General features: G+C 40.3%; 1 protein-coding gene across 1 annotated transcript in view; it reads left to right on the top strand.

Moving 5' to 3' along the window:
- The first annotated feature begins 3,718 nt into the window (after positions 1-3,718).
- The window catches only part of LOC109030316 (uncharacterized), a 52,740-nt gene continuing 33,980 nt past the window's right edge, over positions 3,719-22,478 (top strand). The window contains exons 1-2 of the mRNA XM_019041212.2: positions 3,719-4,101; positions 18,114-19,861. Of these exons, the coding sequence (XP_018896757.2) occupies positions 18,121-19,861 (1,741 nt within the window). The 5' untranslated portion in view covers positions 3,719-4,101; positions 18,114-18,120. The remainder of the gene's footprint in view (positions 4,102-18,113; positions 19,862-22,478) is intronic.

Below are 22,478 nucleotides of genomic sequence, written 5' to 3' on the forward strand. Positions count from 1 at the left end.
GCGAGGCAGTATTGGCTAAATGCGAGTGGTGGTTATTTTTTCTACTCACGCGTTCAAGTCTCCTTGTTGTAATTTTTCAATTACGGCGTTTTTCCTCAGCACGGCAGTGCTTTGGAGTGGTACAAGGTGGAAGGTGCCGGAGAGTACGGTGGAAGTGTGGGTCTTGAAACCGATGAAAACCGGGCCGGGAATGCTGGTGACGCCAGTAAAAGTTTAAGAAATCCGAATTCGGGCGATCGGCCGGCCGGCGATGGCGACCGAGTGGTTGACTTTCTATCTCGACCGCGCTGAGCTGTGCCCGCAGGAGCAGATTCGAGGAGCCCAACATCTTTCGGATCTGCCCGGGGCTCGACCCACAGTGGGCCCACAGCACTTTTCCCGGCTCCAGTGTCTCAGTTCCATGCACTCAAGTAGCACAGTACGACACCGAGGAAAAAAATTCTTGATATACTATTTTATTTTGAGTGAAGGCGTCGTTTCTCGAAATTCGTTCTTGAGGTTAAACCCGCTCGGATTCAACTTAGAGTCAGTTTTTGCGAGTTGAAAAAGCGTCAATGTGCTATCGTTAAATTTAAGTTTAAAAAAACTATAGCAAAACAACGTTTCTTCAACTTAAAAAAAACTGACCTCAAGTTAAATCTGCGCGAATTTAACTTAAAAAAAAAAAAAAAAAAAAAAAAAAAAAAAAAAAAAAAAAAATTGTCGATAAGAAACGACGCTTTACGTCAAAGAATATCTCTAGAATTTTTTTTTTCAGTGAACGACCAAATTGAAATAATTTTGCAATTTAATGCGATAAAATTACATGACAAAAACTATTTTTACATTTTCACTATGAAATCACAATATTTTTACATTATTTGGAGCAGAAAGGAACCAAATCACATCATTTATATTGCCAAATTTGACTGGGCAATTTATCTTTTATATGATGTTTTGTGGATTTTTGTGCAGATCTCTGTGAGTTTTCTACAGGATACGAAGAAAACTCCTTAAAATTTTTAAAGGAATCCACAGAGACGTTCTCCTGTTAAAAAATTAAATTGCCCAGTTATTCGACAATAGCTGATGTGGCTTGGTTCATTTCTTCTTAACGCGGTCTAATCACTGAAAAAAAAGAATCTTAAATCTGCCGCCAAGAAGTATTTTTTCTTGAATCAAGAATTTTGCTGCTTTATATAAACTACTTTTTCGCTTAACCCAAGCCTTACTTTCCTTGTATCAAGAATAAATCAAGATAAAAAAAATGCTTGGCGGCAAATTCAAGAATCATCATGCTTGAGCCAAACACATTTTTTTTTGTGTTGGTCAATGAAAGCAGATTTTAAACGCTTGATAAAAGGCATCCATGCATGAGAAAGGTAGGCAATTTGCAGTGCAAAAAAAATGCATGTATATTGTCGTTTCTTAAACGTTGAAACTTCCTCCATCAAAGGAAGCCTTGAAGTTCAACTATACGGCTATGAATACGGCCCATACTGCATGGGTATGAAAGCACATCCTAAAAGAATATAAAATGTACATGCTCAAGCTCTCTTTTTTTAATGAAGTTTTCCGTCTATAAAAAGATTCTCAAATTCTTAAGTAGTGTAGTTACTCGGCTTTTGCACATTGCCGTGCGCAAGAAGAACATTTTATAAACCTTCTGACGTTTCTAAATTTCCTTTTGGAAAACTCCAATTTTTTGGAGAGCTTCAGCAAAGCGCAGCATTTAAACCTCCCGCATGTTAACAAGGAGACTTGAACGCGTGTGTAGAAAAAATAACCACCACTCGCATTTAGCCAATACTGCCACGCCAGAGAAGAACTCTGATTGAACTTTGAAGCGTTGCCTAATTTCCTATGTTAGTACGATTTTTACATCTCCCGCTTGTTAACAAGGAGACTTGAACGCAAGAGTAGAAATAATAACCACTACTCGCATACTGCCTGTCAAAGAAGTGAACACCTTCAGGCGTTGCTAATATTTAAGCGGTCAGCTGATAGGAAGCGCTTCTTTATTTCAACCTGTAACTAGAATTCTACTAGTAGTATATACTAGTAGAATATACTAGTAGTATATACTAGTAGTATTGCGTCCAAACAGAGACACAAACCCTCCCACTTCTATATTGGCAATGGTGGAAGCTTTTACTTTCGGGACTTCATCATTCTATTGTTGACTTACCTACAAGGTTGATGTTTAACAACGTGTTGGCAGTTTCGTTTAGGGAATAAGCCGAATTTTGAGGAACTTGTTTGGCTCATGACGTCACCCAAAGCTCATCATCCACCATATAGGTAGGTCAACAGCCGAAATAAGAGTGGTGACTGTTGCTCCCTTATAATTGTTCATTAGGAATTGTTGAGTCCCCGAAAGTAAAAGCTTCCACCAGTCACCAGGAGGCCACTGGAGGGTCTCTTGTCTCTGCGTCCAAATGGCGCAACAGCTCAACAACAAGAAGGCGTAGAGGGGCCTCTTACAAGAATTGAGAATTGATTAATCTGTAATACCTTTACTTAATGATTGTGATGTCAAAGCACGGGGGATGATAATCGTTTTTCTATGATTTATTCCCTTATTGGTAGTGTAGTTTCTTTAAAATTGATAGTTGAAATTTTGGTGAGCGAGGTCTTTCATCTCAACTTTGCTCATCTTCTTCGGAGAGCTCAGAAACGCGCCTACATAGAAAACAGCTGAGAGTTCCTCTAATACGAACGTATTAGAGATCTCTTGCTTGATTTATGTTAAAATACAAATTGTCAGGAAAGCTTTTGAATACTTTTCTTCAAATTTTTTCGAGACTTTTATTCTCAAACTGATCGAAAGAACCTATAAATTTCAAGGAAAAATATTCGCAAACTGATTGCGGTAGACGCAAGGGTCGTAAGACAGTAAGTTTTAATTTTTTAGCCAGCGTATGTTGAAAATAAGGCAGAAACGCGTCTGCAATTGCCCTCCTGAACGGTCGTTACTAGTTTTGCACCAAACAGCGTATCTCTTAGAGGGAAAATTGTACTCATGTCAGCTTTTTCCCTCAGTATTGAGATGTTCAGCTTTGTGCTGATTTTTAACACACGCTAGCTAAAAAATTCCAACTTACTGAAAAATATTCATAACTCTTGTCAAAAATTAATGTTTCATAAGGAGAAATTTGATAACACTTGAAAGTTCAAAGGGCGTTTTTCTTAAGTGCGATGACTTAGCGCGGCAGCACACTGGAAAAAAATTCTCGGCGTTTTTACCAAGGTCCGTTGGTACCTTTACCATCTCACTTTTTTTACCAATTATTGGTAATTTTACCAAGACAGACTGGTAAGCTTACCTAAAAACCGGTATTTTTACTGTTTTCTTCAGGCAAGAATACCACTATTATTGGTAATCACTTCCCGGTAACTTTGCCATTTTATCTCGGTAATTCTACCACAGTCGATAAAAAATATTGACGTTTTTACCGGGGTCCAGTAAAATTACCGAGAAAGTTCTATAATTTTACCGAGATTTCTCGGTAAAATTACCAATTCCATAAATGATAATTTTACTAAGAAAAAACTGGGATCAAATAGAACCCTAAATCCTTGGTAATTTTACCCTTTTCTTAGTAAATACACCGAGATTTTTTTTTCAGTGTGAGATTTTCAGCTTTATGCCGATTTTTAACTCACGCTAGCTAAAAAATTCCAACTTACTGAAAAATATTCATAACTCTTGTCAAAAATTAATGTTTCATAAGGAGAAATTTGATAACACTTGAATGTTCAAAGGGCGTTTTTCTCAAGTACGATGGCTTAGCGCGGCAAGTCCTGAAGAATGGACCTTGTCTCCAGGGGCCCAGACTTGGACATGGAGGTGGGATTTTTGACCCACGGAGCGGCTTCCTGGAGCCCCCGGTGCGCTGAGCCCCGAGCTCGATGACTCGGCGTTGATGCGGTCAGTATCTCTTTAACCGCGATCTCTGCTATATCCGCCCGAATTCTGACGCGCCACCATGTCGTTGTGTGTGTGACCGCGAGCGAAGATGTGACAAGTGATCTGTGCGCATGTGTGTGTCAAGTGCAGTCCCTTCGAAGGACACGTTCCCCCGGACCTCTCACCTAGATACATCGACTATTATGATCAAAGTGAGTTTCCTCCGTTTTAATACCGTTAGGGGACTACACAAGTTAAAATTCTTTAAAAACACAAAGATCAAAACACACTCACTTGTGTAAAAATTGTTTTTAAAAATAACGGGACGCGTTTCGGGACCTTGATGATGGTGGGGATTTGATCCGGGCTGATGATGGGAGCTAAGGTCCCGAAACGCGTCCCGTTATTTTTAAAAACAATTTTTACGCAAGTGAGTGTGTTTTTATCTTTATGTTTTTAGAGAATTTTTAATGAGTTTTCTCCGTTTTTCTTTGAGTGAATTTCGACGTGAAGGATGAAAAGTGATTTTTATTGGAAGCCTCTTCCGCCTACCCTTCCTTTGAGTCGTTTCCTCCGGAATGATTCGTAAGATGAGACGGCGGAAATTTGAGTTTACAAAAATGATACGAAAGTTCCAAAGTTTCATAAGTTTAAATTCATGAATTTTTTTCACAAAAAATTAATATTTGTTGAAAGCACCCCCCTTCTCCTACTTCCGTTCTTTTCTCCTTAAATGAACTGGTTGAGAGGTACATTACCGGTAAATTTGAATTTATCTAATTTATGGGTGGCAAATTTTCGTGGAATTCAAGTTCGTAAATTTCAAGCGGAGAGGAGCAAAAGTAATGTTTGTTGAAAGCGCTCTCCCCCTCCCCCTGATTTCGTTGTTTTCTCCTTAAATGAACTGGTTGGAAGGTAAATTATTACCTGTAAATTTGAATTTGTCTAACTTATGGGTGGCAAAATTTCATGGAATTCAAATTCGTAACTTTCAACCGGTGATCCTCATTAACGGTGCCTTCCTCCGAACCCCTCCTGATCATTTTTCCTGAAACGAGTCGCAAGGCAAAATAACTGAAAATTGAGTCAATCCCATTAAAATATGGCAAACTTCCATGAAATATTATAAAATCGTGAATTTCGAAATATTTATCCCTAGCAACCCCCCCCCCCCCCCCCACATCGCGGCCGCTCCCCCCAAAACGGTTTAGAGACAATATAGCAGGAAATTGTTTTTATCTGACAGTATAACTGCAAACATTTCGGCAAAGAAAACGCATGATCTTGATCATGGGGAGGTACGCGGCGGGGGGGGGGGAGAGTTTTTCCAGGGGGTAGACCCTCCATAACTCGAGATATTTCCTCAAAAAAGGTAATTTTTCCCGATGGCTCATTCATAGAGATCTTTCGAATTTGGACTTCTAATGCTTAAAAACGCCACCTATCTCGTGGCAGTGGCGATTCTTGTAAGCTGGCAACACTGTTTTCCTCAATTTAAATGTATGTTAAACAATCGATTCTAGGTGAAGCAGCCCGCCTCACCTGTAGTCGATATATTCAATGGATTGAAATGGAGTATTGACAGTGTTGCCAACTGCTGGAATCGCGTTTGTCTAGTGGTCCTTTCAATCTCGCGGTGTGCGGGGAGAAAAAATGCTCGGTGGTATTAACTGAGTACTTCAGAGGGCGCTCTTTGGTCTATGGAACAAAGCCTTCGTTTGAGGTAACTGAGATCTTCAGTTAGCAGAGACATAGGTCAGCTTGATGAACCAAAAATTTAGCTCAATGAAATGAAAAATTTTAGTTTATATGGAGCACGTCCAGTATCGATCAATATTTTTTGTTCCGGTAAATTGAGGCATCTGTATGCTGAACTGAACCTTCGGTTCACACAGTGGCGGTTATTGAACATTGGCAACACTGTTTTTCCTTCATTTAAATGTAAGTAAAACAATCGATTCTTGGTAAGCCTGTCTCATCTAAATCGACATTTTTAACGGATTTAATTTAAGGGAATACAGCGTTGCCAATTTTCAATAATCGCCACTGGGTTCACAGAACCGAAGTTCGACTCTGTCAACCGAAGAAGTAGATTAGCGCGACCGAGGTCTAACTCATATGAACAGAAAAGTGCTTATCGACCTGTTCGGTTGAGATTCTCAGTGTAGCAGAAGAGTTGCTTCAGCCAAATGGACTGCATTTTGCAATTTGGAGCTATAAATTCTAACTCATCTGAAAAAAACACTCATGTGCATAGGGAAACTAATGGCACATACGTTGTTTTTAAGCCTGGCCAAAATTTATAGTTCTTAATTGCAAAATGTAGTCCAAATCTTGTGAGAGGGGTTGAAATTCTTGAGGAAAGGACTTGAAAGGATTTTCTTAGGGAAAAGAACCACAAAAAATCTCAAATTACATTATTTTAAATGAAAAAAAATCACTGGGTAAATTTTTTCCTGCCAACCCCCGTCGCCTTCCCCGAATAACGCTCCGAGGGGATGGTTACGACTCTCTTAACGTCCAAAAAACTGGAAACGTTTCATTTTGTTCCGTTTCGTTAATTTCGGGAGCTCATAGCTGCAATAAGCTGCTTAACCCCTAAAAATCACTCAGTGCCCTCAGAGGATTATTTTTTGGCAATTAACATAATTTGAAATACAAATATAACAAACTCTCGTAAAGAATATTTCCTACCAAATACCGAAAAAATCCTAAAAATTGGCTAAGTATACTACCGTGTTACGGAAAAACACGGTAAGAACCTTTAGACGTTGCCAAATTTTCTTCGATAAAACACGAATTTTCAAGGAAATCTGGGAATCTGTTTCTCCATATTGCTCAGAGAATTTCGTTCGACCAGATTTAAATTATCCGAAATTTTCAGGAGAAAATATTCATACGAGTAACTCTCCTCAAAGATAAAAATTTAATCGGAGAAAATAAACGTACGGGGGACTGTACTGTCACAGGTTTAGCAATCCTGCGGACCTCAGCTGCTATCCTCTGCCTTAAAGGGGGTGGACAGACCCCCCGGGGGGTAGGGCTCTAAGCTGAGGTGAGAACAACCTGTCTAGGAGAAATAACTCCAAAACCAAATTCTAGCCCTCCAGATTGGGGGTTGGGGCATCGAGCTAACTCCTCGTTCCCCGTAAAAAAAGCAAATATTAAACAACCAAACAATTTCTGCCTCGGTACCCAACGGAAAAATCGGATTAATCGGCACAAAGTACGTAGACGGACGTTGGAATTTGGGACGTGGAATGTCCCAGGTATTTCCAATAAACAAGTATAGAAGTCTTATCGGAATTAAGAAATAAGGAGTCGGATTTAGCTGTAATCAGAGAAAATCTGGCAACTCTTAAATTTTCATACGGCGTTTTCTCTTAGCACGGCAGTGTAGGCACCTGGTACAGTAAAAGCTCGTTAAGACGAAAAACGAAGGGACCGAAAAAAATTTCGTCATAAGCGGCTTTTCGTCTTAACCGTTCTCCGCTTAAGACGAAATTTTTCGGCATAAGCGGCAACTGCGCTTAAGACGAAATTTTTCGGATTATTTTAAGAGAATGACTTTTTGAAAGATTATTACCTATCAGTTTTAAATTTTTAAATTTTATGCGATACGAAATCCAAATATTGAATTTTTTAAAATACGCAAATCGGTTTATCGTCGACTGTCGATTGCATCTCAGTCATCCAGCAAAACAGAGGATACCCACGAGCTACTCTGCCGTGCTAAGGAAAAACGCCGTATGAGCCTTTAGACGTTGCCAAGTTTCTTCGAATAAAAACCGAATTTACTCGGAAAATTCTGAAAATTATTTTCCAAAATTTTCAATTAATTTTGTGCGCAATTAATCTAAAATATCCGAAAATTTCAAGGAAAAATATGCATGCGTGCTGTCAAAAATAAATGTTTTATCAAGGGAAATTTGGCAACTCTCGAAAGTTCATACGGCGCGGCGTTCTTCCTTAGCTCGGCAGTACTCTCAACCTACTCTTTTCATGTCAAGATACTTGAAACTAAGTTTATTTCCCCAAAGAATTGGCTCTTTTTGTCGTTTTTACCCAAAGACATGAAGACGGAGCACTAAAAGCAAAAAATGAAGCTTCTAGAGCTTCTTTTCAATCACCTCTACTATTGGCTAGAGGATTGGCGGCGAAATCGGGACAAGTTTGAATTCAAATGTAGGGCGGGAACTAATAAATAAAATTGCGGAAACAAAGTATTTTAGGTTGATTTTTGCCCAAATTCAGGTACATACTCATATTTTTTTAACTTTAGGTTAGTTTCGGTCCGTCGTCGACCGACTGATTTCATTTGGGAGTAACGTAGATCTAGAACTGTAACGGCCTGTTTGAACCTGCAGAACCACCATAAGCAGAAGAAAAACTAACTTTATCTGAGATTACTGCCTGTTACCGAGCAAAAGTAGGTGTAATATATTAGGACGCAGACCGAACTTTCTTAATATAATCGTTTTAAGCATTTAAAACACGTTTCGAAGAAGAAATAAGGAAAAATCAAGAGGACAAGTTCAAATCAAATTTCCGTTTGCCGCCATGGATTCCCGCGCTCATTTACACACTCACACAAGCGCGCAGCGCCGAACCTAGCTTCACTTTTTCCCCGTGCTTTTAGATACGAGCGCTCCGTCTTTATGTCTTTGTTTTTACCCAATTTCAGGGGGAAAAATCGGAAACTTTTCTTCGTCTTAACCGGCTTTGGTTACGGGTCAAAATTTCGAAATTTCGTCTTATCCGTATTTTTTTTACATTGACTCTTATGGACGAGTCAAGGGACCGAAAAAAATTTCGTCTTGAGCGGATTTTTGTCTTAACCGTATTTTGTCTTAACGAGCTTTTGCTGTTATAATTCGGACCAAAAATCACAATTTGAAGAGATGGAGTTTTTAAAGTAATAATGATTGAGCTATTTCTCGGACCTCGCGAATGACACCGCTTTTTAATATTCGCACGACGCCGTGGTGCTGGTCATCTTCGACTACTGGACGTCCCACAGCTATAAGCTGCAATCAAGCCACAAACCACTTTCATACTGGATTTTAATGAAGTGACAAATGCAAAATATATCGCTCAGATTTGAGGGGAGGGGCATTCCTTCATCCAATTTCTCTTCGTTAAAACTGTCTCTCCAACTGGATTTATAGACTTGAACGTGAGTTTGTCCTTGAGAAACTCATTTCTTTTAAAAGTAGTCCGATTGTTTGAGGGATGTTTTGAGTAAAAATAATAACGAAAAACTGTCCATCTGACATATTGGAAACATTTCCATGAAGCACCAAGAGCTCATAGTAAAGCAATGTTACTGACCTCTAATCGAAAAATATGTAAAATTCAGCTTTAATTAGTTTCGTATTTAAATGTTAAATTTTAACCAGAGGCTCAAACCATAAAAATAAGGTATCTCTGAAGGGCAGGGGGTTGTTGCTACTTTTTAACGGTTAACACCTATTGTGCTTGTTGCCAACATTGCTGTAATACTTAGACGTCTATGTTGCAGAGATCATAACAAATGCGATGCACAAAGTAGATTTAAAAACCGAGTAAATGCATCGGACTATGTGATTTGGATAAGGTTTACGATGATACTGGCGAATAAGACCATACTTTCTGTCATTTTAAACGGACTACATTTAGCAATTCAGAACTACAATTTTTGGCTCACCGGTAAAAACACTCATATGCACAGGGAATGTAATGATACATACGTCGTTTCGAAACTGAGCTATAAATTGAAGTTCTGAATTGCAAAATGTGGTCCAAAGATCCCCGAGGGTCCTAGCTTCCTGATAAAGATGATTTTCGTAAAAAGATTTCACTAAAAAAAAGTGTATGCTGCTTTAGCACCTAGGATGCCAAAAATGTGTCTGGTGATCCTAAGATGCTACCTTGATTGCCCACGCAGTTGAATTTGCATTCATAGGATGTAAAGTCAACTGCGAGGGCAGTAAAGGGAGCATCTCGAAATCACCAGACACATTTTTGACATCCTTGGTGCCAAAACAGCATATTATTTTTTTCAGTGTTGATGAAACTGAGCCTCTAACAAGCAATTTCGAAGTCAGCGAAAGTAATGAACGACCGACAATCGTACTCCCAGACTTGGACTGAATGGAGATGCTGCAGGTGTGAGGAATTTACGATTTGACTATTATAATTCTTATGTAAAAGTTGGCGAGAAACACGATGCGAAAATAGGGAGCAAATACATTGACAGGGCTGCCACTTTACTTGGGGACTCTAAAACTGAAAACACGGCAACCCTGCTAATGTATTTGCCCCCTATCTTCGCATGGAGAGTTTGTCTTGATGTAGACGTGGACTATCAGGATGGCGTGGGATATCCCCTCCACTTTGGCCTCAACTCGAGAGCTTTTTTTGAGCTTGGGAGCTGATTCAGGGAAAACCAATGGCACCATCGTGTTTCTCGCGAACTTTTACTTTAAATTAATAGTCAAATCGCAAATTCCACACACATGCAACATCTTCATTCTGCAATTAGGAACTACTATTCCTGGTTAAGCTTGGAAACAACGTAAATACCATTATTTTCCCTAAGTACATAGGTGTTTTTACGAATGAGCCAGAAATTGTAGTTCCCCATTGCAAAATGTTGTCCGTTTGGACGTCAGCATGAGCAGACTGTGAGTAAAGACAGTTTCAGAGCAAACATCGATGAGGTGCAAAACGTGGTCAGGAATATCATTATACTTTACTATCGCCAGCGTTGTCATTTGAATTCCTGGCGGATTCCTTGCACATCTATGGATGTTCCAAATGAGATTTGGTTATGATTTCATATAATAGATGATAGTAAAGATTGATAAATCTCATTAATGTGGCAACGCGGTATTTAGACTGGTAGTGATTTTTATGTACATCCAGCGCTTTCATTATCTAGAGTGGGTGTATTTAAACCAAAAGGAACAATGTCTATAACGAGCTGGTCCCTAAAACCCATTAGAATACATGCACGAAAGGGCCAATGTCACAATGGAGACAATTCCTTTTGATTTGAAAACGTTTGGGTAACGGACGCGACGCTATACATGTAACAATGTCGGAATGCCACTATTCGTGCTCTGTGGATGGCCTTGTTGCATGTTCAAAGATTGAAGGCGCTTTGGGTGCTGTTACCCGAACAGCAATGCGCGCACGTAACCACGTGCCGTTACTTGGAAATTAATACGGACGAGGCACTAGAGGGATGCTGATTTCCCGGTTACGTGGTGCGGAGGTCGTTTAAAAAAAAAAAAAAAAAAAAAAAAAAAAAACAGAAACAAGTGTCCTCTGCGGCTACACGATCATATAATCGCTACTGGTGAGGCTTTAAACTAATGCATGATTTATGGATTGGATTTTATTCTGACTCCTTTAACGGGGTTTTTTGGTATATTTATGGGTAAATCTAAGAAATACGTATTTATCTTGCAATGTTTGAAACCTTCAATGAGGTTCTCTCTTTCCTAAAAGAACTCTAACTGTAGAATGCACTTGAAATTTGCTGTAAATTTTTCAACAAGAATAAAGAAAATTCACCAATGAAATTAACAAACAAGTTAATTGTATTTTAAAGATAAAATAAGAACTAGATTTGCCATTTCGCAATCGGATACGATCATTTTTCCACTTTTAACATCGATACACCAGCCTTCCCTGCGGGCCGATTATTATAACTATAGCGCGACAAGACAAGACATAGACAAGACGAGACAAGACATGACATGACATTTCGATGTCTTATCGGACTGCTTTAAACTTTCAGTAATCGACCCGCTGGACCGTTAGTTCCAGATTCCGAAGCCATGGTTTCAGCCGGTCTGAGTTCGGTGGCTGAAGCAACGGCTGAAACTTATGCTCTCTGAACCTGCAGCACACAGCACGTCTACGTTGCCCAAAATTACAGCTTACGGACCTGAAGCTTCTTTCAGTTTGTCCCTGACAGAATTCCAAATCAAAACGATACCTTGCCAAGGAAAAGCGCAAACTTTTAAGGACCGCAAGTAGAAAATCGAAAAGCTTACACTGTACGTACAGATGATAGAACCAATGAAACCCGAAAGGCGCATTTACAGTTGCTTCCTGATTGGGCGTAAACTGTTGCGCCAAACAGTGTAACTCTAAGAGGGAAATTCTGCTCCAATGAGATTTTTACTCTCTTATTTACCCAAGTAGCAGTGATCGCGATACGTTTTGATATGATCGGAAAATGCATCAGATATAAAAAACGTCGATTTATCGCAACATTATCGAACAAAAAATCTTAATGAATTGAGACAAAATTTGGATTTTATCGAACGAATAAAAATAAAATTGCGACAAGATTGAGGATTATTGTGTTGATGATTCTAGCGGTTTTATCGCCGAAACATCGTAAAAAAATCGCATCTTAATATCAAAATATCGTGATTTTTCCGAGGAAAAATGCTACTCGGGTAGTGAGAATGCTCTGCGAAATGACTTTACTTTGGCCATGATCACCAATTTGTGTCTATTAACTGGTGCATCTTACCGCCTTTACTCTTTGTAAAAAAACTTTTTTCTCGCAGTAGCAAAAGTTTACAGCAGACCTATTTCGCAGTATCTCCGGCAACCATGGCGAGAATATGCTACAGTTTTCCTCCTTCTCCAATTTCCGCGCCGTCTGAAAATGCACGTTTAAAAATTTGAAAAATAGGTACCTCCGTGACGCGGCAAAATCTACATCCAAAGTCGGGCGTCGCGGTGCACAGTGGATCGAGTCAATGAGAGAGGTCGGACCAAATTTTGAAACTTTAAAAGCTCATAACTCCGTTCATACACAACTTCGAGGTTTTCAAAGTGGTTCAATTGGCGTTCTCGTGAAATTGTCTTTCTGCAGCATCCCTTAAAATTTTAAATGTGACGAATTAAACATCAAAATTGCAGTTTTAGTTAAACATTTCATGTCTGACTTCTCTAATGGAGATGTTGCATGTGTGAGGAATTTGCGATATGACTATTGATTCTTATGTAAAAGTTCGCGAGAAACACGATGGTACCACTGGTTTTCTCTGAAATCAACTCCCGAGCTCAAAAAAAGCTCTCAAGTTGAGGCCAAAATGGAGGGGATATCCCATCCTACCCTGAGAGTCCACCTCTTCATCAAGACAAACTCTACATGCAAAGATAGGGAGCAAATACATTAGCAGGGTTGCCGTGTTTTCAGTTTAGGAGTCCCCAAATAAAGTGGCAGCCCTGTGAATGTATTTGCTCCCTATCTTTGCACGGAGAGTTTGTCTTGATGTAGAGGTGGACTCTTAGGGTAGGGTGGGATATCCCCTCCATTTTGGCCTCAACTTGAGAGCTTTTTTTGAGCTCGGGAGTTCATTTCAGAGAAAACCAGTGGCACCATCGTGTTTCTCGCGAACTTTTACATAGGAATCAACAGTCAAATCGCAAATTCCTCTCACATGCAACATCTCCATTGTCTTTCTGCTGCGGGGCGATTATTGAAACTGATAGACAAAGCGATAGACAAAGATGACATAGGGAGTATGGAGCGATCCTATTGGTTGACATAGTTGGTTCTCATAGGCTAAGGGGGAAAATGATAGACTAACTGTCGGGTCTCTCGTGGGTTGCCGTTAGTTAGTCTATTACCTACCTCCTTTGTCCATTGCAACCACCCGCTTCCACCAATAGGATCCCTCCAAATCCCTTTTGTCGTTTTTGTCTATAGCTTTGTCTATCAGTTTCAATAATCGGCCCGCAGCACCCCTTAAAATTTAAAATGTGACGAATTAAACATGAAAAATTGCAGTTTTAGTTAAAAATTTCATGTCTGACTTCTCTGATTGACTCGGTCCTCTGTGCGGCGGCAAGTCGGGCAGCGGAAGCGTTAAGGTCGTAAATGGGAATTGACTGGACGAGCCAATGGCCTGTCGGCTTAAGTGGATAACAACGGCAGTGGTAGTGGCTCGCCGGGGAAGACAAATGGAGCCGAGTACCATGGTTCGATGGCTCCCGGCGGAATGCGGAATGGGAATAGTTGGCTCATTGGAAGGTGTCGTTCATTTCAGGGCTGGCTTCAGCTTCAGCAGTGCGAGTGCGGATCACACTACTACGCACTACGGGATGCTCACCTACTTTCGCCGAAGGCACCCTAGCCGATTCTTGTATCCATATTCCTTTGTTTAAGCTTATTATTGCTAACTCTTGGGCAAAAATGCACTGGAAAAAAAAACACATTGGATCTAGAGTCCAAACTCTTAAAAACATCGACAAGAAAATATACTCTTGATTCAATCAGATTTAAGCTTAAATCAAGAACCAAGCCTCTCAATTTGAGCGGATTTCCTTTTGATTTGAGCTTAAATCTGATGGAATCAAGAGTCCATTTTCTTGTCAATGTTTGAAAGAGTCTGGACTCTAGATTCAATGTGTTTTCATTCTAGTGTGACCTAAGATTGATCAAAGAGTCCCTAGTAGCAGAACCATAGAAGGAAAAGATAAAGATTATGTACGAAAGTTAATTTTTTTTATATAACGCATGCATACAAAAGTGTTAAAAGTGAACATTTTTATGTAACCATTATATAAAAAAGTCATAATTTTCGTGAGCTTTTCGCAAACATACTAAAAAATCTTCTAATTTGCGAAAAGGTCACGAAAATGATGACCTTTTTTTATATAATAGTTACATAAAAATGTTCACTTTTAACACTTTTGTATGCATGCGTTTTATAAAAAAATGAAAAAATTGTCTAAGAAAAAAATTACCTTACCTAGCTTTTATCATTTTTCATATTTCATGGTTAAGTCTGAACTTTGATTTTTTTTATATAAGCGTTACACGTTTTTTATATAAAACTACCATTTAGATAACAGATTCGTTTTTTTTTATACTTTTTTTTAGAAAAACAAAAATTTGTTCTGCTACTAGGGGTCTTTGTACACATATCAACGGTGAAACTGAAAAAAATCGACACCTTCCGGCCAAAGTATCACAAGCGCCATGCGACGTTTCAAAATTTCTGCCGTCATTTTACTTTTTTACAGAGAAATTGTCGGTTGAATCTGTTTGAAAATTTCACTGAATTACACCGGCAGCACAAAGAAAATTCTGTGAAATTTTCGGACAGTTTGTTTGAACGATTTCTCTGTGAAAAAATAAAATGGCGGCGGACATTTTGAAACGTCGCATGGCAGTTATGATACTTTGGCCGGAAGGTGACTAAATAGCATTCCTTTAAAAACTGCATCTTTATCTCTTAAAAGTACACTTCCGCAAAGAGCTCTTCACGTTGGATTTTGAACATGTTGGGTGAAAATCATTTTAATTTTAAAAAAAGACGATTTTATTTCGCTTGCCGGCTACGCATTATTCAGGAGCGAAGCGTGCAAATGATCGATTATCGATATCTCTCCATTTGAAGCTATGGTAAAAAATCGATTAGTAACGTGTTCGTTGCAAACATTCTGTTTCTCGATCCCACTTTATATGTTTAAATGGTGGGTCAATCGATTTATCGAAAAGCACGCCACGCCACTTGCACTATTCATCATCAAAATCTCCCGAATGTAAACGAGGAGACTTAAACGCGTGAGTAGAAAAAATAACCATTACTCGCATCTGTTTGAAAATCTTACTGAATTATACCGGCAGCACAAAGAAAATCCTGTGTTTTCGGACAGTTTCTTTGAAAAATCTCTCTGAGAAAAAATGAAATGACGGCGGAAATTTTGAAACATCGCATGGCGCTTGCGATACTTTCGCCGGAAGGTGTCGAAGACGAAATAGGTATATATCTCCGTGGCGGTGTTTCGAAATCTTCACTCCTATTTTATTATTTTTTCGAAGGAAACCGAAGCAACATGATAACGAAAAATCACTGAAATTTTCAAAAAGTTACGTTCACTTTTATGTGGAAAATGCAGTATGACGGGAAGTCTGCAACGTCGCAAACTGAGGTCCGCATGTCTCCAGTTTCACCATCGATATTTTAAAATGCCACGTGTCGACGACCAAAGTGCGAAACCACGTATCTCCATTGCGGTGTCTCCAAACTTCCGTACTCTTTTATTTTTTGAAAGAGGAACAGGGCAACTGCATAGCTTGAAATTCATGGAGAATATTCTGTGAACAAAAAAAAAAAAAAAAAATAAATAAATAAAACCAAGGGAGTTCTCAAATAATTACGTTCAGGAATTTTCTAACGAAAAAATAAAGTATGACAGGAAGTCTCCGACCGACGTCGCAAACAGAGATAGGTATGCAGTTTCGCACTTGTAGCATCGATATGTTTTTAACAACTTTACGGAAGTTTTTCCGTTTGTTGCACTCACTCCTCAGTTCGCGAAACTGAACAGATTTCGCACGGCTGAGGGCTTTGTTTTATAAATCATTTGAAAAACGCTCACTGCATGGTTAAGACAAACTGATAAATACATATATTACATACCGGCTCTCCTCTTTTTTTGTTTTTTGTCGAACCACCGTGCGATATTGCACGCCAGGTCGACCAAGCTGAAAATCCGGGACGAATCATCTTAAGCAACAGTGCATATACATTTTCACGGAACTTTTTCTTAATTAAAATTTTACGAGTATGTTCTAGCGACAATACTACTTGAGCTCTCACGCTGTGCTACAAAATAGGAGAAGCCTCACAATCACTGCAAATCTGCCGAGCAACTTAGATACCTTTCTAATAAACTCGCTTCCCCTGTCGGGGACACAGGACACTTTCGTTGGAGAGTCCCCTTCATTTCTAAAACCCGCCGCTAGCACGAGGTCCTGGATTGTTCGTTAGCACTACCTACTTGCCTTTACGTCCGGCTACGGAGCCCTACAGAGGTGCAGACTTCGATTTCCATTTTAATTGCTAATTCAAAAGCCCCTGTCCAGTCAGGCGTTTTAAGAAACGACTATGTAGGTACTCTGCGATGAACGTTGTCACTTTGAATGGAACGGAGTAGAAAAGATCTCGACTCATCTCCTTCTCCGTTATATCAGGACCGAGTTTTTCAAAAAGGAACCAACCTACATCAAGTTGAAACTGAGCAAAAGAGGTCTGAAGTCTTAAGTTTAGTTTAGTTTTGCCTCCATATGACTAAATGTGGGAAGTAAACTTTAACCCCTTATTTTCACAAACTAATATTGTTTTCGACTTAGAGTTTTCGGCAGAGGAAAATATGCAAGTACCTAGAGGAACTCGAAAACATCCTCATCTCAATTTTTTCGAAAATGTGGGTTGGTTCCTCTCTGATGAACTCGGTCCATATGGAGGCGAAACTGAGAATTATTTTGGTCGTAATCTGTTGGATGTAGTCTAAAAACATTATTTGTGACCTTAAATTCACATGCAGAAATGGGAGTCATAGGTCCGTTGTTAGGTTGTTTCATGAAACTTACGGGAATTGCTTCATTTTCAGCAATCAGTGTACGTGAACAACCATCGATATCGGGTTTAGAAACCGTTAAATCTTGATCTGGAAGCTATAGTTTTGACCTTTTTGGTGGCCGGAAAAAACGGCTCCTTGGCCCGGAACGGATGGTATCTCCACTTAGCCTGTGATTATCTACGGCGTTCAAAACTTATTTCAGTGTGTGCCTTATGCAGAGACAATCATCATAAGGCAAAAAGTATCGTTAACTTCCGGATTTAACTTTTGCCTCGCCCTAGAGGCGACTCTTGAAATTTGGAACCACTGTTTTTCATTCATTTAAATATACGTAGAACAATCGATTATTGGTAAAGCAGCTTGCCTCAACTAAAATCTATATTTTTAATGGTTTTAGATGGAGATAACACAGTGTTGCCAACTTTCAAAATCGCCACTGCCTCACTCGATTAAATTAAGTACTTTGTATCGCGCAAAGTAGAAGGGAACTAAGCCATACCAGCTGTTGCCAATTGTAATTATGCAATTGAATTTGTCATATATGAACACGGTTGTGCGGATTTTTGCGCAAACAGTGAATTTTCTGCATAGTACGAAGCAATTCCTTAACATTTTCAAAGGATTCTACATCAACGTTCTTTCGTAAGAAATTAAGTTGTTCGATTAAATTTGGCAATAGCTGATGTGGCTTGGTTCCTTTCTGCTGAACGCGGTCCACTTGGATTGATAGTCCAGAGTCTCCTAAATATATTGTTTCTGGTTTCATTTTTGTCCATCTGTAGCAAATTATTTTTGTAATTTTAATCTGATCCTAGTTCTTTGGTTTCCTCTGTTACAGGAATAAAATGTCCGCAAAGTCCCGAGGATGCACGATCCTACGATACTTGGTGTTGCAGCAACTAGTTCTCGTGACAGACATTTTGGGGCAGGCGAGGCCTCCCCCCCGACCGTCCAGGCCCCCCGGTCCCCCGGGCCCAGTGCACCCCCGCATAGGTAACCCCCCCTACCAGAAGCACCTGAACCCCTATCACACGCCGCCCCCATACTCGCGCTACCGCGGGGGTACCGCGTCCCCCTTCAATCACAAAAACGCCCTCAACCCACCCTCTAGTCCTAGTTTACCTGAATTCTCTAATCATAAGGCTAATAGTAAGTACCGGCAACCCAATGCACCGCCTCGGCGACCCCCCAACAAATACTTCAAACCCTCCACTCGCGGGCAAGAGAAATACGTCCCCTACCCGCAGACCAGCAGGCCGGAGCAGCTCCACGAGTACCAACAGAACTACTACAAGCTCCAACAATCCCAGAAGCAGTTCTTCAACCAACCTATTAAGCAGCTCTACCAGCAGCAGCAAGAACAGCTCGCCTACCACAAGCAGCAACTCAAACTGGAAGAACAACACGCGCAGCATTCTCAGCAGGTTTTCAGTCGCGTAAAGTACCCCGAAGACAAGCCACGCCCCTCGAGTTACATAGTAACACCCCATCCGGAAAACTACGATCCCTTTACCAGTGTGAGCACCTCAGACTACACGCTAAATTTCGACCGGAATCCCTTCAAAATCGGCGGTGACACCGAGACTCCCAGCTACTACGGCAAGACCCCGAGTTATTTGGACACCCAAACGGAGGCGTATAGCTTTGACAGTCAGAACAACCACGCCCCCAGTGGCAACCAGACTGAGGAAACGCAACAGAGACCCTCCCACCTTCTCCACTCCGATCTCCTCACTCCAGACCGACTGCGCCAGTTTAATAAACTCAAAACCTCCACGCCTACTTCTTCGCCCTCCGGACGACCTCCTGGTAACCGCACGATCTCCACGAATATCTCCTTACTGAGCAACAACATCGACTCCAAACACAAACACCTCATCAAATTCGTGCGCAGCCAGGCAGGGGGGTTTAAGTCCCGGGGGGACGACGACCCCGTTGGTGGGGCGGGGGGTGGAGCCGCTGATGCAACCGGGGGCGGGGAAAGCCCACCCCCTGCCAACCGCCGCGCAGATCATAACTATTTCCCCGACCCCACGGAAGAAGGCCCTCCCCCTCCTGGCAACATCTTTTCCGTGCCGACGAGTAGACAAACAACAGCCATCAACCACAACCGTGGCCTGACAACGATGCCCCACAATACCCAACTGGCAACAATGGACTGGGGGTTGACAACGGAGCGCTACCCCCTTCGCCGGGTCTACGGACAACCGTTCTCGACCCCCGGACAAAAGAACTCCCAGTACATGAAGCCGACGGGGTTTCGCGGGGAGCAGCCGAAGATCGTGCGGGGGTCGCACCTGAACAACGTCACCCATTTGATAGGGGTGAGTCTCAACGACACTGACGCCCCTAGCGCCGAGGCGCTGCACTACTACGGGCGGCTGGCGGATGATGAGGATCGGGAAGAACTGTATCGGATGCTCCAGAATGTGACGCTCTTGTCGGATATAAGGAAGCAGATTCTGGACTCGGTTTCGACGCATATGACGGATGGGATCGACGTTGAGTATCCGGATGTTTATGCTGAGGCCACCGAGGATGACGACGATTCTTTCGTTTTTGCCTCTGCGCCAAGACCGAGACCTGGTGAGTTACAATTTTTTTTACAATTGAAAGTTTCTAGTAGAAGTAAGAAATATTTGATAAGAATATTTATATTATATAAATATTTGATAAGAATATTAATATTATATAAATATTTGATAAGACTATTAATATTATATAAATATTCGATAAGAATATTTATATTATATAAATATTTGATAAGAATATTAATATTATATAAATATTTGATAAGACTATTAATATTATATAAATATTCGATAAGAATATTTATATTATATAAATATTTGATATAAGGAGTATTGATTGGGTTCCTCCCGGAAGAAGGCGGCTTGGACGTCCAGTAAAAGGTTTGCGGGCGGGAGGGAGTGGAGGGGGAGATCAGACGGTGTAATCTGCCCGATGACTTGTGGGAGGATCGATTCCGATGGCGATTTGGAGTCGCAGAGCGCTCTAGTGCGCTGAGGTAGCGGCTTGATATATATGTAAGAAATATTTTTGAGGTAGGAAGTATTTCCGGTGGAGCCGTTAGAAGAAACCGAATTTCACAGAAACGCACCTCAAGTTGCCACTGCAATGGAAATATTGAAGTACGGGATGTTGGAGTTTTTTAGCCAACGTGCGTAAAAAGTTCAGCTTAAAGCTGATATCTCACTACAGAGGGGAAAAGCTCACACACAAGCATTATTTTCCCAATCTGCAGTTGCCTTCCTGAATGGACCTAGCTAGCATTGCTCCAAACAGCGTATCTCTTTGAGGGAAAATTATGCTTGTGCGTGAGCTTTTTCCCTCTGTAATGAGATATCATCTTTAAGCTGAACTTATACGCACGTTGTCTAAAAAACTCCAACATACTGTCTTACGACCCGCAGGGCCGGATTTACCCATACTTGCCGCCCATGGACCGCCTGTATTTTGCCGCCCCCTTCTCATTTGTTTTGAAACATCGATAAAAACCATCAAGTGAACGTGCCGGAAGGGGAGGGGTGCATGAGACGCGTTTACTCGTGTTGGACACATTTTTTTGCGAAAGCCTTGTCAACACTACTAGCAAAAGTTCACGAAACTTTGCGCGAAAGTTAAGTTTCGTAAACCTATCTCTGTGGGGACAAGGCCTTCCATTTATAAGAAATGAACCAAAATATTTTGAAAGAACAAACATATATGTGGCCTTATCTGTAACAATAGCGGATGTAAAAAATTACCTTTCCGAAACACGCTTAAAAACTGTTTTGGTCACACAAAAAGAGGGTTATACAAAATCGGCGATTTTACCCCCCTCTTGGATTTTGCCCGGAGTTGGATATGTTGCTCCCTATCACAAGACACGCCTTTTTCCGGCGTTGGCAAGTTCACCGGCAATTTTTCCCGCGCGCTACAGCGTTGCCAAGTTGAAAACAGGCAAATTCCGTAAGTGGCGTTAAAATTGAGCTATGAAGTTGCGGTTTTAACGAAAATTCTCTAAAAATTGCGTACTTTTAGGAAATGACCATCAATTTAATGTCGCATTAATTTTAACATGCATTGTTGCCAATTTTTCGATTTTTTAATTCGACTAATTTTACAAATCCGCAAATTCTCAAAAAAGCTATCTTCAAATTTGAATAAAAAGTTGTCTAACCGATAGTTCGTTTGATTTCGCATCCATCGATATATTATAGCTCGCTGGGCAACTTTTGGTTTGCGAGATATCATCAGTTTTGTAAACAGCTTTATGGAGCGACGACTCTTTTTGAGTCCGGGCGGATAGAAATGTTAGCCTCCAAAAACACAGGTCAGCATTAATTCCATGGTTTCCTATGTAATTTTTGACGCTGAATCCGAATTTGACCATTTCATAACAAAATTGTCATCAAGAAGTTGCCAAATTTGGCAAAAATGGCTTAAAATCGGCCTTTTTGGCGGATTATGGCCAGTGACTTGCCAGGAGTTGATCAGACGACAAAATTGGTTATTTCCACAGTTAAAACTCGTTGAACTTTCTACAAGCTGAGTCAAATTCTTTCTGCTCACGGCAAAATTAAACGCGCGACAAGCAGCAAACTGTAAAAAAGACACCAAAATCGGCGCTTTTTGCGGTTTTTGTTCTAAGTTTCTTGTTTTCCAATTAAGAGAATGTTTCGTGACTAAAGTAATGAACAACATGAGCAGAATTCAATAAAAATGAACAGTAAAATAAAATCGAACATATTCCGATGTTGCCAAGCTTAAACAAAATACTTGAATTTTCGCTGGTTTTTTCGATATTTGTCCTATATTCTTTGTTCACTTCTTATTTTTAAATTATTTAAATGTATCTCTCGTGCAAAATAATACTCTTTTGTAGAATAATTTAATTTTCAACTTAGATTAAAAACTAATTACTAGGGTATTTATACCAGAGAGGAAAAAATCATAAAAAATGAGTTTTGTCGAATCGTGTCAATAAATCACATTTTGAAACAGTAATGGAAAACTTTCTGCTAAAAATTAACGAATAAAATGTACTCCTCAGACTGACTTCATTAAAACAAGACAAGACGCAGTGCAATATTGCCAAAATTACGTAGAATCGTTGAATTTTGGCGGTATTTGACCGTTATTATTCATCGCCCTATATTCAGTATACAATTTTATTTTATAATTCTGAGAAAATGGAGTT

This window comes from Bemisia tabaci, chromosome 9 (assembly GCF_918797505.1).
Source record: "Bemisia tabaci chromosome 9, PGI_BMITA_v3".
In the NCBI taxonomy this organism is placed as follows: domain Eukaryota; kingdom Metazoa; phylum Arthropoda; class Insecta; order Hemiptera; family Aleyrodidae; genus Bemisia; species Bemisia tabaci.